The following is a 20988-nucleotide window of genomic DNA, read 5'->3' as shown; positions in this document are numbered from 1 at the left end:
CTCATCCTCCGTTACAAGACCCTCGCCATGGTCATGCCGATGAGGACAAAGATGGAGAAGTGGGGCAGGAGGGAAGAACTAGTCATACAATCATAAGAGTCTGAAGGAACCAACGCTGCGTTGAGACCAACCCTACATTCAGTGCAAGAACCTCAGCTAAAACGTCTCCAGCCTCTTTTTGAAGACGTTAGGGGATCGGTTCCATTGCCAAACAGCTCTTGCCATCAGGAAGTTCCTTCTAATGTTCAGCCAAAATCTACTTTCCCTCCTGTAACTTCAAACTTTTAGACCTGCTCCTACCCTCTAGGGCAGTGGTTCCCAATCTTTGGTCCTCCAGGTGATTTGGACTCCAGCTCCCATAATTCCTGACCATTGGCCAAGTAGGCTGGGGCATCTGGGAGCTGAAGTCCAAAACAAATGGCGGACCGAAGGTTGGGAAGCACCGCTCTAGGGCATGAGAGAACAAACCTGTCCTCTCCGCTGGGTGGTAGCCCTTCAAATATTTAAAGTGTGCCACCATGTCACCCCTCGGTCTTCTCTTTGCCAGGCTCAACATGCCCAGCGCCTTCGTCGTTGGAGGTCTTCCCTCCGACCGTGTGTGACACTCGACCCCAGCCCCCTTAGTAGATCTTTTGCCCACTTCGTAGAGCTCTAAGTCCATACACAACACAGTGGACAGGTATGCCCTGGATTGTCCGAAGGAGTCCACCTTGGCAGGCTGGCACCGTGCACCTGCCCGATGAACCCAGGTGAGGAGAACTTGGATGCCCACCTTTTCCAGATGCAGGTGAGTGTCCAAGCTTGAGGGATGAGAAGACAAAAGTGTCACTGTTCAAGCCACAATTCCCATCCGTAGAAAGGAGATCAGTGCTGGAATGGAAAGGGGAGGTTTAGAAATCCGATGAGACAGAAAGGAAACTGAGGCATACAGAAAAGGCGATGCTTCCAAGCATTGAGCCATGGCTGATAAAAGTGGGGTCAAACTGGGTTATTTCTGCAATGCGGGTGCAGCGGCAGGCAAAGAAAAGAGAGGATGGGGAGGAGGAGGAGAGGAAACCAGTTCAGCTTCATTTGCGGTTCTCTGTGCATCTACAGAGTTTATCAGACAAGGGGAATTAGAAGTATAATCCGATGGCAATCTGAACGCAATCGTGGGGTTTCACGTTATTGCGTGATAGACTACCACATGCAATTTCGGGCAATGGGAAGTCAGTCTGAACGCAATCTAAATTCACGTAAGTTCGCTGAACTAGCAAATTCACGTGAATGCATTCTGGCCCCACTTTCTTTTCCTTCGAAATTAAGAGAAATTCCTCCCGCGTGATAAACTCCAATATTGATGAGAAAACCCATCATACCTGCAGGGTTGCCATGATCCATAATGGCCACATGGTTGCTTTTGCTACACATCCCAAGTTCTCCCTCTCAAACGCACCCCGGTCTGGAAAATTGCGGCATGTGTGACCGCACAGCTATAGCCACTCGGGTTACTCCGCTCCACCTTTCATGCCTGGGAATGGACATGTTTCTGAATTACTCCTGTTCTCACGCCGACGTTGCATCGATTCGGATTGCAAACCACTTTTTTTGGTCAGTGGGAATGAGGCCCACAGAGTCATAGAATAGAATAGAATCATTTTCCTGAGCGATCTGCATCCAGACTTAGCCGTAACTTTTGGGAACACAGTTCCCCACTCTGACATTTTGGACTGCTTTGGAGCGTGTCATAAAGATAGATTCCTCAGTGGAAGGAAGCTGTGTCTTATAAGCAAAATGCAAGGAGATTAGATTGGCTAGTTGGGGAGCAGGTCCCGCCATGTTGAGTTGCCGTGGGTCCCGGAAAACTGGGAATATCCCCAGTCGGAGGGTCTGAAAAATGTCCCAGATGGGCATGTTTGAAGCAGCAGATCCTGGGGTGGGTAACACATGGCTGTCCAGATGTTTCCGGACTGAAACATCCATCATCCCTCACCATTGGCTGTGCAATCTAGGGGCTGATGGGAGTTGCAGTCCAAAAAAAGCCTGTAGCTCATCCCCGTAGCATCTCAAGGCTCTCCAAACCCAGCAGTAGCTCATCTCTTCCACTTGGGGGAAGCACAAGTTTAAGGATTGGATTGTCCATTGGCACAGAATATTTTTGCCGTTCCGACGTTCGTCCGATGGGTGGCAGCCTGTACCCAGCAAAAAATTGTGGAGGTGGGTGGGAAGGAGCTGGATTTAGCTGCCATTGTGTCTCCTTTTTTGGTTTGCAAAAGAAGATGTAAATATTACCACATTTACGTGCCCCTTCCCTCCCGACACTACAGATAAAGAGGCTTGCGGACGTCCTTGCGGATGGGTGGCACCAAGGTTTGCAGCGACGAAGGAGCAAAATGAGGGAGTGGTCCCTCTGATAAGAATTTCCCTTTAGTCCCCAGATTTCTAGCATTGCAGAGAATGAGACATTTACAAACAATGCACGCCTAGATCTCTCCAGTCTGCTGTGATATCACTCCTTTGGTCACTTTGCCTCTTTCGACGCCGAAACATTTTGTAGACATCCGGGTGACATTTTATAGGATGCAATGCTAGAAATTTTGGAGACGAGAACAACTTTGGGGAGGTAATTCTCATTTGATGGACAATGCTCCCCTTTCACTGCACTTCTGGGTGATGCATTTGGCTTTTGCGCACACATTTTCATTCTTTCTTGATGCCCTGGTCATTTATCTCTGAGTATCCAGACAAACCTTTGCTCCCCAATAACTAATTTCCATGACTAAACTGGGCAGTCTGATATACCTTTGGGCATAGTTATCCATCCTGCCCTCCTTCCTCTTTCAATGGCTCCTTTGGCCTTTTAGCCGCACTCTGCCCAGATGCAGAAGAGCCCGAATGATTGCTTTGCATGGCTGCGAAATTGCTTTGCATGGCCACAAAATGAAATCACCCCATACAAAGTCGGGTCTTGTACAGGAGCGAGCCAAAGACGGTCCGAAGGCCACATATAGTTTCCAGTGGTGTCACTTGTGGGGCGCAGGACCTGCAACACCAAAACCATAGTGTTGGAAGAGATCCCCCAAGGGCTGTCTGGTCCCTTCTGCCATGCAGGAATGCACAGTCCGAGCCCTCCCTGTGTGACAGATGGCCATCCATCCTCTGTTTGAAAACCTCCAAAGAAAGAGACTCCATCATACTCCAAGGCAGCACATTGTGGTCTTTATGTGCCATGGAGTCAGGTGAGGCTCCTGGCATGTGTTTTTGGAAGAATAGCAAACTACACAAATCCCTATGTGTATGTGTGTGTGGGAGAAAGAGAGTGCATGTGTGTTTGTGTGTGTGTTGCGTGTGTTGGTGGGGATGAAGGATCTGGCGGACCTGGGCAGCACAAAGGGTCGGCTGTGCGTCTTGGATTGGGTCCTCGGGGGGAAGGTGTGGGGAGGACGGCTAGGCCTGGCGTTGGCCGCGCTCCCTTGACCCAACCGTCCTGCCTGCCCTGTTACAGGTAAAGGCCCCGAGACCCTTTTCGCTGGCCAAAAGCTCAACGACAACGAGTGGCACACGGTCCGCGTAGTGCGGCGGGGGAAGAACCTGCAGCTCTCGGTGGACAATGTCACAGTGGAAGGTAAGCCAAGGAGGGTGGCCCTGGTCGGACCCGGAGGGTAGGGCAGAACGTCCCCTCCAACATTTCAGAGGATAACCGGGATGTGTGTGGCCCAAGCGACACCAAACTGTGGTCAGGATGACCATGATTATTAATGAGGTTCCAGCAGTTTGCTTTTGGGCAGGAGTCCACATATTCATCTTCTCTCTCCCAGATTAAATAAGTCAGTTTGCAATAAATGAACCAAGCTCAGTTGCTTTAAACTCAAGTTTTCAGTAATTGAAGCAAACTCAGCTGCTTTGAACTCAAAAGTTTGCAGTAATGGAAGCCAGCTCAGTTGCCTTGAACCCATGTTTGCAGACAAAGGAGGAAAGAGAGAGCAGGAAGAGGAGAGTATGAGAGAAAGTCTTCCATGCATTTCCCTCAGCCACCTTGGCTACTCCTAAGCTACTCAGAGATAGTCCTGGGCATGCCCTTGCAGGTCTCCTTTTCTAACGCCAGAGGGCAATAGGAGATCTTGGGAAAGTAGGGGGGCCTGTCTTCTTCTGCTTGGTAGCTGCATATCGGGGAGCACTGAGCAAGCGGTCTAGATCAGAGCGTAAACAGAGCAAAAGCGACATGCGCTGTTGGCTATTTTCGGGAGGTGATGCTAGGAGAACCACTCTGGATTCAGACCCCCTACGCCTCTGGACTGGGAACAAAATGCTGGGCTAGAAAGGCCTTTGCTCTGATTCAGCATGGCTTTTTGGACCTTACAGAGGAATGTAAAAGGGGAATCCAAAGCGTTGTAAGGCTCTACTAAGGGCAGCGTTACAAGGTAGTTCAGATCGTCTTAAATGGTCTTACAATGTCAACTTGTAATTCCAGGTTTAGATTATGGAGCAATCCCTGGACAAATAACCCTCAGTGCTCCCCTTCTTTGCTTCTCACCTCAGTGCCCATTTGCTTGCCCAGTCCTGAGCCATTGGGAGGACAGTAGTCTTTTGTGGGTTTTTCGGGCTCTGTGGCCATGTTCGAGAAGAGTTTATTCCTGATGTTTCGCCAACATCTGTGGCTGGCATCTTCAGAGAAGATGGCTGGCGTCATCAGCATCTGTGGCTGGCATCTTTCTCTGAAGATGCCAGCCACAGATGCTGGCAAAACAACAGGAGTAAATTCTTCTAGAACATGGCCACATAGCCCGAAAAACCCACCAAAAACTATGGATGCCATCCATGAAAGCCTTCAACTTCACAGAAGAGGACAATGTTATCCCTTCTCTATGCACCTCTTACAGCTTGGCTATGCTAGAAAAGGGCAGGCAGTAACTGCAAGGAACAGGAGCATCAATAGGGGTGTGCTTGGGAATGGACCACGCTGGGTCACACCACAGAGTGGGTCACTCACTATCCATTCCAATACCGGTCACTCAGTGTCCATCCCAAGAACCACCCTGCATCTGCCATCTCTGCCAGCCAGGCCACCTCTGCAGTTCATTGACTCCATCAGTGGGGTCTGATGTTGCCCAGCATCCTTTCTGGTTCTGGCAGGACTACTGACCATATGGGAAGATCAGCTCTGCCAACAACTCTACCAGACCCAGAAGAGATTGGTGGGTGGCAGCAGTACCCCACTGGGTACCCCACAAGGACTGTGGGCTGCAGTTTTCCCGCCCTGTTTAGTGTAACACTCTTACTTCTAGCAACTAGGACTTAGAACTTGGACTTTATAGCATGGTCAAAAGGGATGGGTAGGTGAGAAAAACAAAAACCTAATAGATGGAGAAGGGGAGAGTCATCCTGGTGGATGACATTGACACCACAATAGGTCCGTATTTGGCCTCGGAGTCCCCAAGGTCAAAGGGAGATGAAAGCTACTGCTATGCTGCAGAATGCATGCAGTTTGACACTGCTTTAACTGCCACTAATGTGGAATCTTGAGATTTATAGTTTGTTGGGGCACCCAACAGAGAAGGTTACATTCAAAGCTACAAATCCCAGACTTCCATAGCATGGAGACTCCGTAGTTAAAGCAGTGTCAAACTGAGTTCATTCTGCAATATAGGCACATCCCTAGTGACCCAACTACTTGAACATGAACCAGGGGTGGGGAGGCACCATTTATTTGCCTAGGGCATCAGAAAGTCTGTGGCCAGCCAGCCCTTGCCTTGACTAGGATATGATTCAGCAAGCCCTTGACGGTTGAGCCCTGAAGCTTTTCGTTCCCATATTTACCTTGACCTTAGATCTGAGATCTTCGGGGGTTACGTGTCTTTCCTTGACCATCCCATTTTGGCTTGGTTTTAACAGTGTACCCCTTTTCCTCACCCCTCTCTACCCACCCACCTTGGTGCGCTTGGTCCAAGCAGGGCAGATGGCCGGTGCCCACACCCGCCTGGAGTTCCACAACATCGAGACGGGCATCATGACGGAGCGCCGCTTCATCTCGGTGGTGCCGTCCAACTTCATCGGCCACCTGAGCAGCCTGATCTTCAACGGCTTGCCGTACATGGACCTCTGCAAGAACGGGGACATCAGCTACTGCGAGCTGAACGCCCGCTTCGGCCTGCGCAGCATCATCGCCGACCCCGTCACCTTCAAGAGCAAAGCCAGCTACCTGGCGCTGGCCACGCTCCAAGCCTACGCCTCGATGCACCTCTTCTTCCAGTTCAAGACCACGGCCACCGATGGGCTCATCCTCTTCAACAGCGGCAACGGCAACGACTTCATTGTGGTGGAGCTTGTCAAGGGGTGAGGCATCCAGAATTTATGCATCTGCACATGCTTCCTTTCCTTTCTGCCATGTCCAAGACCAACCTACTTGGCTTTCCTTGCTGGAATGAGCCAATCTCTAGTCCCATTTCCATCTCAAAAGGACCCTGAAATGTCCCATGTGGGCCTGCCATCTGGTATCATAGCAGAGCTGAAAAAGTAACTTCTCTAAGCCTATGCACACAGAGCGAGAATAAGACAGACAGAGTGATATACTAGAGTCAGGGTTAGCAAACTCTGAATATCTTTTCGTAGGTAACTCCAGGAGAAATTAGGAGACATGGGATCTTCATGGGGCACTGCAGAAATAAAGCAGTTTGGCACCACTTTAACTGCCATGACTGTATCCAACATAATCCTGGGATTTGTAGTTTAGTGAGGCACCAGAGCACTCTGAAAGGCCAGGGTGATGACCCCCACCAAACTACAAATCCAAGGATACCACAGGATGGAGCTGTGACAGTTAAAGTGGTGCCAAACTGCTTTAGTTCTGCAGTGCAAAAGAGTTGCAGGCCCAGTGAATCAAGGGTCCAGCCTTCCTGAAAGAAACCCAGTTCTGTTCCCTGACAGACCAGCATCTGAACAGAACAGATCCCCAAGTTCAGCATCCATACATTCTAATACAGGATCCTAAAAATTGCCAGGGCAACTTAGAACTCGGAGCCATAGCCATGTTAGTCTGGCATATCTATTTGCAAAGGGATCTTGTAGCATCTTTGAGATTACAGCTTTTGCAGACTTGGTCTAGGATGCGTCTATGGAAGTAGACCGCAAAGGCTTGGCAACTGCCTGCTTCGTTGGCTGTATTTATTTGAAGGTCTCCCTCCCTTTCTCCAACATTTATACCTCACCTTGCTATGCTAATTTAAGAAGGTATTCTTCTTACAGCTGGTCAGGCCAGCTTTCCTGCAGGCGCAGCTTGGCTTGCTTGCATGACTTACTTGTTTGTCAGTGTTGTGCGGCCATTCAGCTTTTACAAATGGGGCATAGCTTTGAGGGGTTTTCAGACTAGATGACCCTTTTGGTCCTCTCTTTTCCGCACCCCTCTTCAGGTACATCCACTACGTTTTCGACCTGGGCAACGGACCGTCGCTGATGAAGGGGAATTCAGACAAGCCGGTCAACGACAACCAGTGGCACAACGTCATCGTGTCCCGCGACACCAACAACGTGCACACGCTCAAAATCGACTCCCGCACGGTCACACAGCACTCCAATGGCGCCCGCAACCTGGACCTCAAAGGTGAGCGTGTCCATCTCTTGCATCTAATAGCATCCACCGTAAACCAGGAGATAACCCTAAGAGGGCATATCTTTACTTTACTTTTCTTGCTCCATGAAAGAGATAGAAATAATAATTGCTACTGTTCGTTTCTCCTGGAATAATGAGTTTCTCGACGCTCAAAAACCGCGGTGAGAACAGAGCCATGGTAAAGCATCTTCGCAGTCTGCAAAACCTTTGGGGGAATTACTCTACACAAAAATATGCACAGCTTTTCTGTGCGCACATGCGCATGCACACAGAGACCATGTTTCCGGCACAGGAGACAAGTATGTTTTCTGCAGAACAAAACATTGTTTCCTATGCACGAAGCGTGGGTTTGGGTTTTATTACAAAGGAAATCTGCATATGTTTCTATGCCGAATAATTCCCTAAAAGACGTCTCAGAGTATGAATATGGAAACGTATTTGTCCTTGGAATGCGAAGGCGAAGGATGCAAAGATTTGCCTCCATGCAAAGGGTCTATTTGCTTCTCTCGGAGTTTGAGTTCTTGCTGGCATGGCATCAGTCTTGCCATTTATCTCTTGCTTGGGTGCCATTTGTTTCCACGTTGGTCTTGTTCATCTTCAGGGGAGCATAGAGAAGTTAATGTTTGGACTCCAGGATCATGTTGGTGTATATTTGGCCGCTAGTATATTTTTATACTCTGGAGATGGCACCCAGTGCAGTCTGCACCTCCCTATAGTGATATCTTTGCTGGCAAGTTGGTTGCGGAGAGCATTGCAGGAGTTTATCATCCAAACAAGTAACTTGTCCAGACTTTAGATCAGTGGCTCCTAAACATTGATCATCCAGGTGTTTTGGACTTCAGCTCCCAGAAGCCCCAGTCAACTTGGTTAAGCGGTTGAGAATTCTGGGAATGAAAGTCCAAAACATCAGTAGGACCAAAGTTTGGGAACCATTGCTCTAGATTAGTGCTTTCCAAACTTTGGCCCTCCAGCTGTTTTTGACTTCAGAGCCCAACTTTTCCACCCTGTGTTGCGGTCCCCATAAAAATCCTATGCCACCAAGCTGCTTCCTTTCCAGGACAAAGCTTTGAGAGGTGGGAGGATAATATGGCTGAGTAGTTCATGCTCTAGGCCCTTCTGCTGTGTCTGCTGTATCTGCCATCTAGCAGTGACAGGAATAAAGAGCAACCCAGGCGTGCAACCTGCCACCTTTGCCTTTGTTGAGCTTCTCCTGTCCCACCTTGCAGGGGAGCTGTACATCGGAGGCCTGAGCAGAAACATGTTCAGCAACTTGCCCAAGCTGGTGGCCTCGCGGGACGGCTTCCAGGGCTGCCTGGCCTCCGTGGACCTCAACGGCCGACTCCCAGACCTCATCGCCGACGCCCTGCACCGGATCGGGCATGTTGAGAGGGGCTGTGATGGTAAGAGATGTTGCGAGTGGGAGGGTCGGTCTTCAAGGGTGGTCCCAAGCAGATGGCTGTGTAGCAGTCTAGTCGAGGTTTCGCCAGTGCATGGACTACTATGTCCACATCAAGGAAAAGGTGTCTAATGACCATATTACCATTGGTATCCACTGGGATTTGGTTCCAGGACCCCTTGCGGATACCAAAATCCATGGATGCTCAAGTCCCATTATATACAATGGGGCATAACAAAATGTTGTCCCTTATGGAAAATGGAAAAATCAAGGTTCGCTTGTTGGGTTTTGTGTGCGCTTGTGAACCTTTTCAAGCCATAGGTGGGTGGGTGGCCGAATCCGTGAATGCAGAATCTGTGGATACAGAGGGCCGAAGGTACTGCATTGTAGCTACAAGGAGTTGTGAGGGAGGACCTGGAGGATCAAGAAAGAGTTGCACACCTCTCTTCTACGGCTGCTTTGCTCCACATTTTCCCCACCACTGAAATACCTCCATTTTAAAGAAGAATGTATGTTTGTACTTAGTTTATGCTTTGCCTTTCTGCCCCTCACAAAGGTGCTTAGGGCTACAACGAAAAATGGAAGGTGAAAAACCCAACATCAAAAGAAATGAATGAAGTACATAATTAAAAAAACCACAACAAGAATATATATATATATATACACACACACACACTGTATATATAAAACACCAGCACCAAAGCGATTGGATCCTCTTAAGCATCAAGGCCCTGTCAGGTTAAAAGCGTAAGCACCCTGCTGTCCAAAGGACCTGAGGAGATTATCACACCACACTTAGGGTTGCCATAACCCTCCTGCGGCAGGACATTCCCGGTTTTTCACCACTAGGGGGCGTCCCTGCAGGGTTTTGCCAATCTGGTGACTTTCACACCAAATGGGTCCTTTTCAGAGCCTTTGGTGTGATTTTGGTGCTTGGTTTTTTTAATGGTAATTTTGAGAGTTGAAATAAGTTCCAATTATTTTTATTCAATGAGGGCTACATTTTATTGCCATATTAGCATTAGAGGGACTTTCCAGGGATTTTGACTGAATATTTGGTGAGATACGGGGGGATTTGGTGAGTTTTGGCCCAACGTTTGGGGAATGATCTTCGAGGCTTGTTGGCAACAGGAGGTTGCCAGACTCAGGAAGAGGAGCTCCTCCTCTGTTTGGTCCCAGCAAGGCAGCAGCGGGGAGAGGGCCATTTCCTTTGGCACCAAGGAAAGGATGATGATGATGATGAGGAGGAGGAGGTGCCTGGCCATTTTCAGTATTTATTTTGCCCTGTGTATTTTTTCTCACTTTGATTGCCAGGGCTCAATGCTCAGGAATTCTGGTGTCTGTGAGGCATTTAACCCTCTCTGTCAGAGAGCTCTGGTGCCACAATAAACTACAATTCCCAGGATTCCATAGCACTGAGCCCTGGCAGTCAAAGCAGTGTGTTTTTGTGAGTTAATGAATGAATCCAGTCCCTAGCCTTTCTATCTCTCTCACACACTGCAGGAGTAACATCCCACTTTGAGACGGCTTTAACTCAATGCTAGGGAATCCTGGGAATGCTAGTGTTTGGGAGACATTGAGACTTCTCTGTCAGAGATGGCTCTGAGGCCACAATAGACTACAATTCCCAGGATTCCTCAGCACTGAGCAGTCTCAAACTGGACCATTTCCTCAGTGTGGATGCAACTGGTGAGGCATTCTGGGCACTGCAGTTCAACTACGTTTGGAGGGTTATGGGACTCCCTGCCAGAGATAGCTCTGGGGCCACAGTGTACTACAATTCCCAGCATTCCCCAGCACTAGCCCAGGACAGTGAAGTCACTCTCGAACTGGATTATTTCCTCAGTATGGAACTCTGGGCATTTCAGTCCAGTAGAGAGGCGTCCTCTCAGGTAAAAACATGGTTGTTTTGTTATTTGCGGTTTTTCCATATTCACAGGGGTCTTGTGCCCCTAAACCCTACGAATATGGAGGGACAAGTGTACACTCTTAAAGTGTTGTTATTCCACTGACTGCTCTGACTGTCTCCTGTTGCATTTTGGGGTTTGCAGTTCTGGGAGGCCTCAGAGCCTCTAAATACCCCCTCCTTGAACTACAAATCCCAGAGTGCAACAGGAGGCCCCCAGAGAGTGGAATAGCAGCACTTTAAGAGCGTAGTAGTCAGTCACTGAGGAGATTCCTCCCGTTCTTTCTCCATTATTGCCATAAAACATAAAATACAAGGATGTAGTATTTACAAAACACACTACACTCATCCCTCAGACTCCTTCCACATTTGCTAGGGTTAGGGGCACAGGACCCCAGTGAATGTGGAAAGACTGCAAATAACAAAAACACTATGTTTTCCCTGAGAGGACACCTCTCTAGGAATCTCTCCAGTGCAACTCTACGGTCAACATCGCAACATTGATTGCAGAATTGCGCTGGAGGAGCTACAAAGGCCTAGTGGAGTGGTCCTCTCAGAATCTCGGGTCTTTTGGTGCCACTTTTAGTTAAAGTTGACCATGAGTTTCACTGGAGGAGCTACAAAGTCTAGTAGAGTGTCCTCTCTAGGAATCTCTAGGTCTTTCAGTGCCACTTTTAGTTAAAGTTGCCATAGAGTTCACTGGAGGAGCTAACAAGGCCTAGTGAGTGTCCTCTCTAGGAATCTCTAGGTCTTTAGGCCACTTTAGTTAAGTTGACCATAGAGTTTCACTGAGGAGCTACAAGGCCTAGTAGGTGTCCTTCTAGGAATCTCTAGGTCTTTCAGTGCCACTTTTAGTTAAAGTTGACCATAGAGTTTCACTGAGAGCTACAAAGGCCTAGTAGATGTCCTCTCTAGGAATCTTGGGTTTTCAGTGCCACTTTTAGTTAAAGTTGACCATAGAGTTCACTGGAGGAGCTACAAAGGCTAGTAGAGTGTCCTCTCTAGGAATCCTAGGTCTTTCAGTGCCACTTTTAGTTAAAGTTGACCATAGAGTTTCACTGGAGGAGCTAACAAGCCTAGTGAGTGTCCTCTCTAGGAATCTCTAGGTCTTTCATGCCATTTTAGTTAAAGTTGACCATAGTTTCACTGGAGAGCTCAAAGGCTAGTAGATGTCCCTCCTAGGAATCTCTAGGTCTTTCAGTGCCACTTTTAGTTAAAGTTGACCATAGAGTTTCACTGGAGGAGACAAAGGCCTAGTAGAGTGTCCTCCTAGGAATCTCTAGGTCTTTCAGTGCCACTTTAGTTAAAGTTGACCATAGAGTTTCACTGGAGGAGCTACAAAGGCCTAGTAGAGTGTCCTCCTAGGAATCTCGAGGTCTTTCAGTGCCACTTTTAGTTAAAGTTACACAGAAGTTTCACTGGAGAGCTACAAAGGCTAGTAGAGTGTCCTCTCTAGGAATCTCTAGGTCTTTCAGTGCCACTTTTAGTTAAAGTTGACCATAGAGTTTCACTGAGGAGCTACAAAGGCCTAGAGAGTGTCTCTCTAGGAACTCTGGTCTTTCAGTGCCACTTTAGTTAAAGTTGACCATAGAGTTTCAACTGGAGGAGCTACAAAGGCCTAGTAGAGTGTCCTCTCTAGGAATCGCTAGCTCCTTCTGTGTGACTTTTGGTTAACTTTGACCATAGAGTTATGCTGGAGGACCTAGATATTCCTATAAAATGACCACTGTCCCCCAAACATCTGCCTTTGGGTAGAAACAGGGTACGGCGTTTGCCTTTGCCCCTTTAAAACACCGAAGAGATGATGTTCAAACTCTAGCAGGTTAATTTCTTATTTTATTTTATTTTTATGTACCATATATACTCGACTAGAATTCGACCTCGCTTATAAGTCGAGGGCAAGTTTTGGGGCCGAAATTATGGATTTTGATACGACCCATGGATAAGTCGAAGGTAAAACTCAGGGCCATATAGCAATTCCAGCTCTTTACGTTATGTACATTACTTACATTGACCCATGTATAAGTCGATTCAGGTTTTTGGGTCCATTTTTTGACCTGAATTTCTAGACTTATACATAAGTATGGATAGTATATGTGTTCCACTCTCAATAGTTGTTGTCGCATGCCTTCAAGTCGTTTCCGACTTATGGCGACCCTCTCCATTTGGGGGGTTTCAAGGCAAGTTTTATACAGAGGAGGTTTGCCTTTGCATTCCCCCGAAGCTGAGAGAGTGTGACTTGACCAAGATCCATGGTCAAGCAGGGACTCGAACCCTGGTCTCTGGAGTCATAGTGTATACAGTATATGTATATGTAACCTTGAACGTCATTCTTTCCAATTTCAATAGCGCCGATTGCCTATGTGCTCGCGTCCGACCACTGTATGGAGGGAAAGCTGCTATGCGTTAGGTGCATTAAGGGTACTTGATGCGCAAATGAATTAATAAATTATAACATGATTATGGGCTTGCCCAGAAGTAGACAACTAATGCAAGGAAGAGCAAGGATTGCCAAGACTATGCAATGACATGAAGTCATTTTAGAGCCGCAGCGGGGAAACACAGACTGCAGAGCCAAATCTGGCCCAAAAGACGTTCTGCACCCCTATTTTTAGACTCTGGAATTAGATTGACTTATAGAACTGGGTACGTTTATCTAGGAGAAGAGAAGTCTGAAAGGTGACACATAACCTTTAAATATCTGAAGTGGCGCCCAGTAGAAGATTCAGTGAGCTTCTTTTCTTCTGCTCCAAGGACCACTAGACCATGAAACAATGGGTTCAAATTTCAAGATAAGAGAATCCCCCTAAACATTAGGATGACCATTTTTTAACTCTAAGAGCTGTTTCATAGTGCAGGGGTCTACTTTGACGGCTGGTGGGCTCTCCATTGTTGGAGATCTTTCAGTGGAGGTTGGATGGGCATCTTTCAAGAGTGCCGCAGTTGTATATTCCTGGATGGCAGAGGGCTGTACTAGGTGCCCCTTGGGGTCCCTTCCAACTCTAGGATTATATGACTAAAGATGCATGCTGTTTTTCTCAATTAAAAACGTGACGTCTGGAATTCCTTGGTCATTTTGCTTGGGACGGGTCTGAATTTCCACTCCTTGCGGCTTCACTGGCTGAACCTTCTCTGTCTCTCATCCTCCTCTTCCATCCCCTTGGTCCTTTCCTCTAGGTCCCAGCACCACCTGCACGGAGGACTCCTGCGCCAACCAGGGCGTCTGCCTTCAACAGTGGGACGGCTACACGTGCGATTGCACCATGACCTCATACGGCGGCCCGGTGTGCAATGACCGTGAGTAGCAGTACAGTTTTTAAAAGGCAGGGGGGTAAACACAGTGCAACACATACACCGAAATACTCCGAAGCAAGGTTGATCTTCGCATTTCAAAAGATGGGCACCATTTGCCTAAACTCAACACACTCTAGAGTTAGTATAGGGATAAAGGAGGCTCCTTGCAAACGAGGAAGGATGATTTGCACACCTCTGTTGCCCTATTAGCCCCAGTGGGCAACCCACAGAGCCATGGAGGTAGCAATGTTTGGGAACAAAGGTGGTGGATTTGCAATCTGGGTTCCCCTCTCTGTCCCTTTGCTCAAGGATCACTGTAGAAATAATGCTGTTTGATACCGCTTAAATGTCCACAGCTCAATGCTATGGATTTCTGGGGTTTGTACTTTTGTGAACTATTGAGTCTTCTCCAGCAGAGAACTCTAGTGCCCTAATTTACTGCATACTCCCTAGCATTGAGTCATGGCAGTTAAACTGGATTATTTCTGCAGTGCAGATCCATTCCAAAGCCCCAAGGCCTCAGCAGGGAAAGATAATCTGATTGACCAAACTGGCACCGCCCTGCAAGGCTGCCACCCGCTTGCCTGCCCCTAAATCACAGAGGTTCAGATATACATCCTTCACGCCATGAGCGATCGTCCCTATAGAGGACAACTCTGAGGTCCTGTGGGGCACAGAAGAAATGGCAAGGTTGGGGTTGGGGAAATTGGGTTCCAAGGATGAGAAATGCTTCACCGTCCAAAGGTTTTGGACTTCAGCTCCTACAAGCCCCAACCAGCAAGGCCAATGCTGAGAGATGGTGGGATTGGTTGTCCGGAGGTCCCAAATTTCTTCAAACCTGGTATGCAAAGCCTAGTCCCTTCTCCCTGACCCTTTTCCTTCCAAAACTACTTGGAGAAGCCATGGGGAAGAGGCTATGGGGACACAATATGGGAAAAGATGAGTATTTCCTTGGAACGGCATCCGGTCCCTGGCTGATTTCAAAGGGAATGGGGGACTGGGTTTTGCCTATTCATTTTCATAGCCCTGACCTTCTCACACACACAATAGAAAATGGCCTCCGGGAAATGCAAATGGACCTGTTTGAGCTCTGGTTTTGAACCATCGTCACTGGGTTGCCATATATTTGAGATCAAACCTTGCCTAGGTAACGATGGGCATTATGTCAGTCAACTTGATCAGATCTGGGTTACTCCAGTCTTATTCTGGACCATCTCATGCCTTCTGTGGGTGGAAGGTCTCTACTGCAGATTGAGAGTTTTCTTGGAGCAGAGAAAGGGGTGGCTCCCAAGTCAGTCCGCTCTGGGTTTCAGTCCAAACTCTGAAAGAATTATCCAACAGGCTGGAGCCTAATCTAAAACAAAGGGTAACAGGTGATCAGAATTGGGGCTTGGAACCCAACAAGAAGAAGGACAATATTTCTGGGAATGGCGCAAGAGACGGCACACCTTGGATGTGAGGATGAGCTGGTAGGTAGGTCTGCGATAGTTGGATCAGCATATTTCTAGTACATAGGAAGCTGCCTGGTAATAAGTCAGATCCTTGGTCCATCTAACCCAGTATTGTCAACTCAGACTGGCGGGTGTAATTACCCAGAGTTTCAACAAGGTTTATTCCCCTAACCCTGCCTGGACATCCCTGCAATTCACTGGTGGTTTTCTTTTCCATAAGATTGTGTTCAAGGCGGTACACTATCATTTTCTATGCATTCATCCCTATGTCTGTTTTGCTCTACCATGTCTCCATCAGGGTACATTTTTAAAAATACACATGCAAAAGGACTATATGTGTGCGCGCATACACATTTGAATTTGAATTTTCGAGCATACGAACACATTTCAAAATGCATTTTGAGCTATGTCTTCCTGTATCTATGCATACGTCCTTCTAGAATAACCGCTTTTAAGTACATTTTGGACTGTTCTGTGCAATTCGGAGGTGCAAAATCAGAGAGATCATTACGTCAAATCCATGTGTTTGTCCAAGAGGTGCAAACCAGCTCGCATTAGACTCCACAAAGAAAGCATTCATAGCCAGGTCACCTTGGCACCTTCTCCCCCACTGCCTCCTCAAAGTAGCCCCCTTGGAAAGCTTATTTTGCTTGCTGCCCTTAAGGGGCGACAAGACATTTATTATAATTAAAACTGCAATAATTTTTGCTACACCTAGCATGGGCACGGCGCACTGCACATTCCCATAAGCAAAACATGCACACGCACACCTGCGTTTCTTAAGAACCTTGAGCCTAGCCAAGCTAGGAGCCACATTTCCCCACGAATACCATTAACAAATGTAACTTGTACGTCAATGGCTGTGCAACCTTGGGAAGGTGAGATGTATGGGTGGGGCGTGTAACTCTTTCTCTCCCGTTCCTTACAAAACTACACATCCCAGAATGGCACAGCATTGAGCCATGCCAGTTGCAAAGCACATTATTTCAGCAGTGTAGATGCAGTCACACTGATGATAACGCAAGGTTTTCTGTATTGCCATTGATGGATGCCAGGTTTCTATGATTGGAATCCGTAACGGGAAATGCTGTTTCTGCAAACTGGCCATGTGCAGATGTGCAATTTTACTTTGGACAAAGACTGTGGCTCAGTAGGAGATCCCTTGCTTAGCATGCAGAAAAATCCTAGGCTCGATCCCTAACCATTCTGAACATGGCGGCGAGCATCTTCTTTCCATTTGAGGCAATAGACAGGTGCCACAGCCAACCAGGGTACAGTCACCAGACATTTATAGGTGAGGAAATGGAGGTTTCCCCCGTTCCTTGTAGAAGCAGCACCAAGCTTGGTGCAAGGTAGCATTGAATCAGTGCAACATGAAGAAGGAAAATTTGGAAAGGAGCGGATTTGAAGGAAGGTCAGGAGGCGAACCCTGTCGGGAACCGAGAAGCCAGGATGCGCTTGTTCAGCCTCAAGGAAGAGAGATGAAAGGTGCAACCATTTTGAAAAATTTAGTCATGTAAGAGAAAGAACAGCCTGTGGAAAGGAGAGCGCCGGCAAGGGCCGAGATGACAGGGTAGTCGGGTTTTCATCCTCCGCCTCTCATGGGGACGTTCCCAAGCGCAACAGGCCTCTGAATGACAGAGGTGAGCCTCCCTGCCCAGAGAGGCCACGGACCTTTACTTTCCCTGAAATGTTCTGGAAGAGCTTAGCAAACAGACCCCGGGGAGCAGCTGGCTTGTCATCAAGACGAGCCAAGAACATCCCTTCCAGTTCCATGGTTCGCATCTCCTTTTGGAGACACGGCGCATGGGGTTGGATTTTGCCAGACTGCAACAAGGCAGTCTTCAAGGGGATGCATCTTGGAGAAGGACAAAAGGGACCCGGAGACAGGCTCTGCCTCTCTGGCAAAGAAAAAATATTATTTCTTCTATATCATTTTGATCTCGACTGTATTTTTAAGGCACAAGTGTCTCCATGTCGAGTCAGGGGAGTGAAGGAATAGCAGGAGTTTTGCAGGAATTGCTTTCCTTTACTCAACGGGAGGGGGGGGAACAGGACTTATTTATTTTTCCTTAGAGGAAAGGAGATGTGGGTTGGCATAGCAGGAGCAGGGCTAATCCTCTTTCTATGCCAGCTTTGTTGTTTCTGACGTATGGTGTCCCAAACTATCATGGGGTTTTCTTGGCAGGTTTCTTCTTCGGAGCGGGTTTGCCATTTCCATCCGCTGAGGCTGAGAGAGTGTGGCTTGCTGAGCAGGGACTCAAACCCTGGACTCCAGAGTCCGACACTCAAACCGCTGTGCCACGCTGGCTTAGTATGTGGGCATCTTCCCGTCTCCGGAGTCTCCCTGGTATCACCTTTCCCCACCTCTGCTGCCTCCAAACTATCATCCCCTGCACCCCCAGGTTGATGAAGCTGTTTGCATATTGGGGCTGACAGCCCGATCCATTTTAATGAGGCAAGCGGGCGCCTAACGAGATCCAGGTTCTCTTTAACGAGCCTCTATTAAGCCAGACCCCCGAGGCAGGCTGGCAAAGGAGGGCCTCTGTGTGTGTGTGTGTCCCTCCTACTCCTCTGATGGGTGCAGGCATTTCCTCTCCAGCCCCATTGACTCAAGGGTTTACTCACTGCATTGGGAAAATGCATGCATGTGCATGCACTCATGTGCAGAATGGCCTGGCTGGGTTGCGCAGCGTGTGCTCAGAGGCACTCTTACTCGCTTCCCATGCCCCCTCCCCTGTTTGGTAATATATAAGCTTCACGAACCCTGGGTCCTCTAGGGATTCAGTGCAAGGGAGGCAACAGTGTGCCAATCACTTGGGAAAAGGGTTGTTGACCCAGCAGCCCTTTTCAGGTCTGGCAGTGCTGCTGACCAGGAGGGAATGTAAGCTGATGGTGGTGCATGCATATATATATATATATATATGGAAGAAGAATCAGTGGCTGTCACTGCTACCACCGGCAACGCTTCTGTTTCCAGCCTGGCCAGAAACACTGGAAGAAGCAGCACCCAATAATAATTAATAATTAATAATAATAATAATAATAATATTGCAATGGTCCCTAGGTATCCACTGAGGTTTGCTTCCAGGACACACACACCTCCATGGATCCGAAAATCCATGGATGCTCAAGTCCCATTAAATAGAATGGCAAAGCAAAATGGTGTCCCTGAGCAATCAAGGTTTGCTTTTGGAATATATGGTTGGCCTTTGATATCTGCTGAGGTTTGGTTCCAGGATCCCCAAATCCATGGATGCTCAAGTCCCATTAAATACAGTGGCCTAGTAGAATGGTGTCCCATATATAAAAGAGCAAAATCAAGGTTGGCCCATAAGGTTTTCCCCTCTTTGAGATGTCACCCGGTGTGCACCACACCCTCGCCACACCCCTGGTGTCACCCATGATGCTTCCCATAACGCTGTGGCCTTTACAAGAAAGAGGATGATGAGCCAGACTTGGAATTGTTGATGCTATACCTGGGACAGGCGTCTTGCAGCCCTAGCTGCATCCATTTCTCTCTCTCTCCAGATCCTGCTGCCCTTTCTTTCTCTTGCTTCGGTCTCTTGCCAAGCTCAGGTTTTCTGGCTCTCGCCAGCAGGAAGGTCTGCTGGGTTGTAAATCAGAAAGCAAGCCGTAAATAGCTAGAGCTGCTAGATTTACACGGCGGGCTGAGAAATACTGCCCAGGTGGCAGTGGAAAAACCCGTGTCCACAGTCTTGTTTGCAGGCTGCAGGGTTTGCTTCCTCTCCTGCTTCTTTGCAATGCAGCTGAGGACTGATCTCCATCACTTTGCTACTCAGGTTGAACCCCAGAAGGAGCCTAGCCTTTTCATAATCCATAGCCGTCTTGATATTGGCACCCCAGCTGTGGCTCCCTTCCCCAATTTGATCCACACAACAGCCTTGTGAGGTAGGCTAGGCGGAGGAATACTTACTAGCCCAGAGTCATCCATAGTGCCTCAGGGATTGAACGAGGAGAGAATTGTTGTTGTGGTTGTAGTTGTTGCGTGCTGTCAAGTCGTTTCCGACTCATGGCGACCCTAATGCCAACCTATTGCGGGGTTTTCTTGGCACGTTTCCTTAAAGGGGGATTGCGATGGCCGTCCTCTGAGGCTGAGAGAGTGTGACTTGTCCAGGGTCCCCCAGTGGGTTTGCATGGCCAATTTTCAAAATCCTCACAACGGTCTTGCAAGGTAGGTTAGTCAGAGAGCAGGAAGGAGAGAGAATGGTGACATTGCCTGTCTGTTTTATCCACGCAACAGACCTGGCTCGGCTAAGAGGGGGAAACTGGCAAAGTTAATGCACTTAGTGTGTATGTTGTGTGCATTGAAGTCATTTCCATCTTATGGTCAAACAGCTTTAGCTGCCATGGTTCACTGCTATGGAGTTCTGGGATGTGCCATTTTGTGCAACATGGGGCTCTGGTGCCACAACAAACTACAAATCCTGGGGCTCCAGAGGATGGAGCTCTGGCAGTTGAAGGAGCGTCAAAGTGCATTAATAGCATCCTTAGCCTAGTCCTCTAGCCACTGCCCCGCACTGTCTCTGACCACCACAAAGGAGACCTTTGGGCACAATTTGGCATTCTGGAGATGGAGGAAAAGCAATCTCCAGGGTCCTACCTGAAAATGCGGATAGGAAAGGGTGTGTGCATGTGCAAGGCAGACCATATTTTGCTTGTGTGTTGAGAGACGGAGGACATGAAGGCCTTTTCTTTCCCATTAGTCAAATCATTAATGGCCTTTCTGATGAAAGAGGCTGCGAAGAGCTCTGGCCCGGAGTAAAGAGAGGGCATCTCACGCATGCCACGCAGCAGTTTTTCTGATGTGCCCGGCTTGTGTTTCAAAGCTATTAGTGTTGGCCGGATACAAAAGGAGGGATGGAGAAGGACTACCTGGAAGCCACCGCATGTTCATAAGACTCCCACCTGCCTACCACCACCACCAACAACAACACTCTGCTCTCTAGAAAGAATTGGCACCCGCCACATAGTGGTTTGTGCATTGGAAACCAGAGTTTTCTTGGCAAGGTTTGTTTGGAGGAGGCTTGCCCTTGCCTTCCCCTGAGGCTGAGAGTGTGTGACTTGCCTAAAGTCACCCAATAGGTTTCCATGTCTGAGAATGGGAATCCAACCCTGATCTCCAGAGTCTTATTCCGGCACGCAAACCACTACGAATCTGCGGTGCCCTTGGAAAAGCCTGATTATCCTGCCGTTTTGTGCATGCTCTCCAAGAGGCGAAAAGTTCAAGGCGGCTTTTGCAGGTGCGCCGATAACAAAATGGTTTCCGTGGGGAGGAACAAAGACCTTGTGTTGGAGACTTGTGGTGTCTTTGCTAATCCAAAGGACTGATGTA

At 48.2% G+C, this 20988-nt stretch overlaps 1 protein-coding gene across 18 annotated transcripts in view; it reads left to right on the top strand.

The window, feature by feature from the left end:
• The window catches only part of NRXN2 (neurexin 2), a 286100-nt gene that overhangs the window by 126304 nt on the left and 138808 nt on the right, over positions 1 to 20988 (top strand). For 11 of the 18 annotated variants that reach the window (XM_042439705.1, XM_042439702.1, XM_042439704.1 and 8 more), the window contains 5 exons: positions 3485 to 3604; positions 5928 to 6312; positions 7386 to 7576; positions 8812 to 8985; positions 14065 to 14184. In XM_042439705.1, coding sequence (XP_042295639.1) covers positions 3485 to 3604; positions 5928 to 6312; positions 7386 to 7576; positions 8812 to 8985; positions 14065 to 14184 — 990 coding nt within the window. The remainder of the gene's footprint in view (positions 1 to 3484; positions 3605 to 5927; positions 6313 to 7385; positions 7577 to 8811; positions 8986 to 14064; positions 14185 to 20988) is intronic. The other 7 variants (XM_042439701.1, XM_042439703.1, XM_042439699.1 and 4 more) reach the window with 1 other exon arrangement.

Source organism: Sceloporus undulatus, chromosome 9, assembly GCF_019175285.1.
Source record: "Sceloporus undulatus isolate JIND9_A2432 ecotype Alabama chromosome 9, SceUnd_v1.1, whole genome shotgun sequence".
Classification (NCBI taxonomy): domain Eukaryota; kingdom Metazoa; phylum Chordata; class Lepidosauria; order Squamata; family Phrynosomatidae; genus Sceloporus; species Sceloporus undulatus.
Note: the sequence above shows the minus strand (reverse complement) of the source record. Positions and strands in the feature narration are given on the sequence as shown.